The sequence below is a fragment of the Engystomops pustulosus genome, chromosome 8 (genome assembly GCF_040894005.1).
Source record: "Engystomops pustulosus chromosome 8, aEngPut4.maternal, whole genome shotgun sequence".
In the NCBI taxonomy this organism is placed as follows: domain Eukaryota; kingdom Metazoa; phylum Chordata; class Amphibia; order Anura; family Leptodactylidae; genus Engystomops; species Engystomops pustulosus.
In genome coordinates this window covers 56,113,237-56,118,877 of record NC_092418.1, presented here as the reverse complement: position 1 = coordinate 56,118,877, position 5,641 = coordinate 56,113,237, and the positions used below count along the sequence as shown (strand labels likewise).

The window sequence follows — 5,641 nt, the reverse complement described above, 5'->3', positions numbered from 1 at the left end:
CTATAAAACAGTTAATTAATTATGAATATAAATCAACATAAAACTTCAATAAAAAAGTAAAAAGTTCATTACACACCATGAGGATAGTAAAGTAGGTTTAGGAGTGCAAACATTTTCTGGTGTTGTATTCTGATAAATCGCCACAAGATGGCAGTGCTGACTGTAAGATAACAGTAACACAGGTAACCAACTTATCTTTATCTAGGAGACCCCCCCCCTACCTACATTGTTACAGTGAGTGCGGTGGGGGATGGGTTTCAGTTTAGAGATTTTTCTCATAGAGAGCAGTCACTAAACTTCCTTTGTGCTTTACAAGCATTTGCTATTTTATTTTCATTTTTCTTACAGCATTTTTGCTTCTTTTGAGGAATTTGTTTCCCTTATTTTTTCTACTACTGCAGTGAAGTTTGTAGTTTTTTTTGGTGAATTTGCCACTTGAAAGCAGTCACCAAGCTTTATTGCTAGTTTATTTTTACTTTTATTATTGTATTTTTTTTTATTTGCTTCTTTTGAGGAATTAATTTTCCTTTTTTTGTATCTACATTGGACAAGCATGGAGTCTGCATCCAGAATGTAAGTACAGACGCTGTGTTTTATCATGAGCTGTATTTATAGATAGACTAAGGTTATTTTATTACTACATACTGTGTAATGTTATATACTATTTATATCATATAGTGTATATATAGTATGTATAATATTATAGCATATATGTATAGCACATATTCCAGTTGGTTTTAGTTGTGCTCTTCCATACAACCCCCAACAAAGGATGGTCACATGGAGCCTCACTGATTGGATTACGATTGTATGTAAATGAAGTGACACTGGAACATAGTGTTGCTTGTAAAAGTCTAAAATCTTATTTTATACAGTAATATCATATGTAACCTACATAAAAAGCATATTTTAATGATTGTATCTGTTTTTAAACAGTCTTAACAGAACTCCCTTGACCTGCCCCGTCTGCTGCAGACCTGATAAGATACTTTCAACACATCTTAAAAGAAAGTGCATGCGGCTCAACACAGAACAGGAGAGGAAAGCTGCATTAAAATTGGCCAGGAAACAACTCATGTCTATAGCAGCCAAGGGCACAGCCATTTATTATCCGGACATAACGTCTCTGGGATCTCTAGAGAATGTAGTCCCCTTTCTGGAGGACAGAGGATTTGTAATAATCAGTAAGCCAACTCCAAGCAGGTATGTGCTATCTCTGTCTGCTAATTGTCTCTTTCAATATGGTATCCCTATTCATATTTTATATTTTATCATAAATTTTAGGCAAGGGACATCGTCTACCTCAGTGCCTGCTGCCACCTCCACAGTGCCCCAACCTGAACCGGAACAGCCATCTGAACCAGACATGGAGGATGTCCCAGCTCTAATGGAGATGGATGACCAAGAAGAACCAGGAGATGACCATGACCAGAGGGACCAAGAAGGACCAGGAGATGACCATGACCAGAGGGACCAAGAAGGACCAGGAGATGACCATGACCAGAGGGACCAAGAAGGACCAGGAGATGACCATGACCAGAGGGACCAAGAACCATCTAGAAGAGAAGAGGAAGAAAGCGAAGATGACCTACCTATGTATAGCCACACTCAGAGGTCAGTGACTTGAGGTTTCATCTTCCTTTTTATATGTGTGTACGTGACAGATTGTGTTAAATGTAACCTTATGTTCTGAATTTTAGACACCTACAGACAAATTGGACTTCGGATGTAAGACTGAGGATGAAGGCTGCAGGCTTATACCGCCGCCACTCTTTGGATCATCCCATTCTCAAGGGCTTTGCTTCTTACTTGGCTGACACATTAAATGTGACCAACTACAGCCAAGAGGTGGAAGATGTCTCCAGATTTCTATTTTTTATGAATCCAAAGGCTGTCAATCTGGAGTTCGTCAAAGATGTGCAGAAGGCCAACGCATTTTTCACCAAGCTGAGGGAATTGAACTTGGCCAACCAGACTGTCTTCAACTACTTGAAGCATGTCAGGAGGTTCATGACCTATCAGCTTAGGGCCACCAACCTTTTTTCAGAACATCCCAGACTTTATAAGTCCTGCGAATTTTTTAAGGATGTGACCGAAGACATTCAAAAGCGGCTGTCAAAGGGCATATCTAAAGAAGTTGTCAGCAAGCGGTGAGTCTAATATATGATGCATTTTATTTTATATAGTGATATCTTATGTATTTTATATATAAATATCATATGCATTTCATTTGTAGGTACCAAGCATTGATCACTACCACAAAGAGCCCAGATGATTGCCGCAGGCTCCTATCAGTAGCAAAGCCCTCTTTCCTCCAGTCCATAGGAGCCGTCCAGGCTGGTAGCTGCGATATGAGTTCACAGCTCGACATTATTTATTATTTGGAGACCCTCCTTGTTCTGAAACATCTTCAGCGTCCTGGGGTTGTGGCCAATATGACAGTGAGTGCCATTCTCATCCTCACTCTGCAATGTTGTTTTAGCTTTGATTTTCTATGAAATTTTCCAAACACTTTTAATCTTAGGTCTCAGAATGGAGAGATCGCATCTCTCACACCTATAGAGGGGAGGAGCTTGTCATAATTGGCGTGAAGACGCACAAGACAGCGACCCAACAAGTGGCTACGTTTGTGCTAAACAAGGAGGAAGAAAAGGTAACTTTTTAAAGGTTACAGGTTATTGGAATTGTGGAAATAAGATGGTTCATTGTTTTTCTTCTTTTTCACTGTCCGCTTCTTTTCCCCAGTGGTTTGAGTGCTACTTTGAAAAAGTGAGGCCTAAGTTGATACTCCGTAAATCAACCAACGACTCATTTTTTGTTTCAACTAGTGGAAAGGCCATCCACAATGTGTCCAATGATATCAGGCGGTACCACCAAAAGTAAGATTCACAAAATGCAATTTGCGTAGACTCATTGTAAGTTTAGTGCCATATACTGTGTATTTACCATCTGTTTTTGTACTTCTAGATTCGAACTCCCCAGCATCACCAGCCAACTAGTCCGGAGGGTGTGTGAGACTTGGACAATGCCTAATTATTCGGACTCAGAGAAGTGCCTTTTTGCTAAATATTTGGCACATACAAATCTGACAGCCGAAAGGAATTATAGGGAGAAGACTTTGGAGGACATCTGCCATGCCTACTCTCTGGTAGTGCAGGCAGGGCAAGGCGCCAGCGATCAACCCCGACCCAGCACCTCAAGGTACTGTGAGCAAACATAATATATGTTCTACAGAATGGCTTGCTGAGTCATTAATGTTTTATATGCTTGATAACCAGAATCACAGATGAAGAAGAGCAGGAAGAGCACAATGAAGACGACCAGACCATGCAGCTTGATGGTGACAGTCCGATCGGCGTGACTACCAGATCCCAGAAAAGGAGACAGCCTGAAACAAGAGGAAGCAGCTCTAGCAGGTAACTATTCCATGCATTGATTGTCATGAGACCCAATACACCGTGTCTGGGCACCTGTTTGCCAGTATGATTTTACTCATTTACTTGTGTTTTTATGCTTGTTAAGAAGATACATGGATGTAGAAGACCAGGACAGCGAAGATGAAGATGGCCCATTTCCACAAGAGGAAGATGTCAGAGAAGAGAGGATGGACTTGTCAACCAGGGAGAGTGAGCTTGAAGCAGGAGGAAGCAGCTCTAGCAGGTCACTATATTACTCATTTATTGGCATGTGGAAGGAGACTGAGTACTAATTATTACTAATTAATTTGTCCTTTGTATGTTTCTTAAAAAGCAACTTGGATGTAGAAGACCTGCGTAAATCGGATGAAGAAGGCGGCGAGGATATGATCGGCGTGGTGACCAGGAACCAGAAGAGGAGGCAGCCTGAAGAAGAAGGAGGCAGCTCTATCCGGTAAGTATACTGGGCATTTATTGTCAAGCTAAATTATAGCCAATGCATTAAGTTATGTTACTCTATGTACCTGATAGCAAGAGTGTATTGCTAATTTATTGGTATTTTATATGTTTCCTACAAAGGGATTTCAATGCAGAGGAAAATCAGGCTAGCCAGCAGGAAGATGATTGGATTCTACAGTTAATAGGCAGCACCACAGAGGAGAGCCTAAGTGATTCGGACGATGCTGAATTTACTTCAAGGTTGGATACATTGTCAAAAAGTAAAATTGTACTTCGCTAATGAATCACTTCTGGTATGATAGCATTCTTCTCTTTCATTGCAGAGCACAGACATCCTCCTTGCCCACAGTGTCCACACGGTCCCAAAGGAAGACTGAGCCCGCAGCAGACAGGTCTACTAGGTAACTAGAGGCAGACTCTCACAAACATTATTCCATCCAATTGAAATAACAAATCTGAAAGTGAATATTTCTAATATCTGGTGATAACATTGTACTTTTTTTTCTCTAAAAGGACTGAAGAACCAAGAAGAAGTTCTAGACTTCGAAGATAAACAGGCCCAATTTTATTTGTTTTATATTTGTTCTTTATACATATGTTATTTACTCTGAATTACATTACTTTTCTGATAAAATCTTTCATTCATTCTGAACAGGATTGATCTCCGATCATTGGCTCAGCGGAAGAGAAGGTCAGAAGATATACTGTTCTTCAGGACAAGAGGTGTACTATTGGTAAGACCAACATAACAGTAACTGAATAGTCCCCTCAGTGTATAAACGACGGTGTCTAGCTTATATTCATTAAAGATTCTTGTAAAAAATCTATTAAACACCTGAGATGTTATGTGATTCATGGTAGATGATAGTGAGGCCAAGTAGTACATAAACAGCTTCATACTTCATGACACTATCCTATTTATTCTTGACAGGATTGCTTCAAGTCCGGCCCAACCAATCAAGAAATGCAGTGGAGTTCAGCTGCCAAAGAATTTCCTTTTTATTATTTTCTTTTGCAATTATATATTATGATAAATATATTTTCATTCAGGTTGATACAGGGAGCTACTCTGACTGCCATATTTGGAGTCGGGAAGGAATTTTTTCCCCTATGGACCAATTGGCATCAGTCCCATGGGGTTTTTTGCCTTCCTCTGGATCAACTTTACAGGGTTATGAGATGCTATTGATGGATCTATTTCTCAATAAATGTTTTATTCTCTTTATACAAATTGTTGTGTTTGAAAGTTTATTACATGGGTATATTTCAGGTAATCAGGGGAAGTATACAAACATTTAAAATATATAGGTTATCTAACATTTTCACAAACACCTTACAGAGGGAATCATCCAGGGTGATTATATAACTTGGATGGCCTCACATGCTGCATTAACTCATGAAACACACATCAACTGCCTCCCTTCACTATCTTCTCAGTGCCCTCTGCCTCCCTTCACCCTGCTGTCACAGCCATCTGCCTCCCTTCACCCTGCTGTCAGTGCCCTCTGCCTCCCTTCACCCTGCTGTCAGTGCCCTCTGCCTCCCTTCACTATCTTCTCAGTGCCCTCTGCCTCCATTCACCCTGCTGTCACAGCCATCTGCCTCCCTTCACCCTGCTGTCAGTACCCTCTGCCTCCCTTCACCCTGCTGTCAGTACCCTCTGCCTCCCTTCACTATCTTCTCAGTGCCCTCTGCCTCCATTCACCCTGCTGTCACAGCCATCTGCCTCCCTTCACCCTGCTGTCAGTGCCCTCTGCCTCCCTTCA

At 40.9% G+C, this 5,641-nt stretch overlaps 1 protein-coding gene across 1 annotated transcript; it reads left to right on the top strand.

Moving 5' to 3' along the window:
- Positions 1-344: 344 nt before the first annotated feature.
- LOC140075290 (uncharacterized) lies at positions 345-5,073 on the top strand. Its single transcript, XM_072120961.1, has 15 exons — positions 345-573; positions 937-1,203; positions 1,285-1,614; positions 1,701-2,150; positions 2,237-2,441; positions 2,525-2,653; positions 2,746-2,879; positions 2,968-3,201; positions 3,279-3,416; positions 3,523-3,660; positions 3,751-3,870; positions 3,996-4,115; positions 4,199-4,276; positions 4,389-4,609; positions 4,807-5,073. Exons 1-14 carry the CDS (start codon positions 554-556, stop codon positions 4,426-4,428), a joined length of 2,403 nt encoding a protein of 800 aa, XP_071977062.1. The 5' UTR covers positions 345-553; the 3' UTR covers positions 4,429-4,609; positions 4,807-5,073.
- The last annotated feature ends 568 nt before the right edge of the window (positions 5,074-5,641 follow it).

Coding starts and splice junctions, on each gene's coding strand:
- LOC140075290 (XM_072120961.1), top strand. CDS start 554: ATGGAGTCTGCATCCAGAAT. Junction 574..936: donor ATGGAGTCTGCATCCAGAAT/GTAAGTACAGAC, acceptor GTTTTTAAACAG/TCTTAACAGAACTCCCTTGA. Junction 1,204..1,284: donor AGTAAGCCAACTCCAAGCAG/GTATGTGCTATC, acceptor CATAAATTTTAG/GCAAGGGACATCGTCTACCT.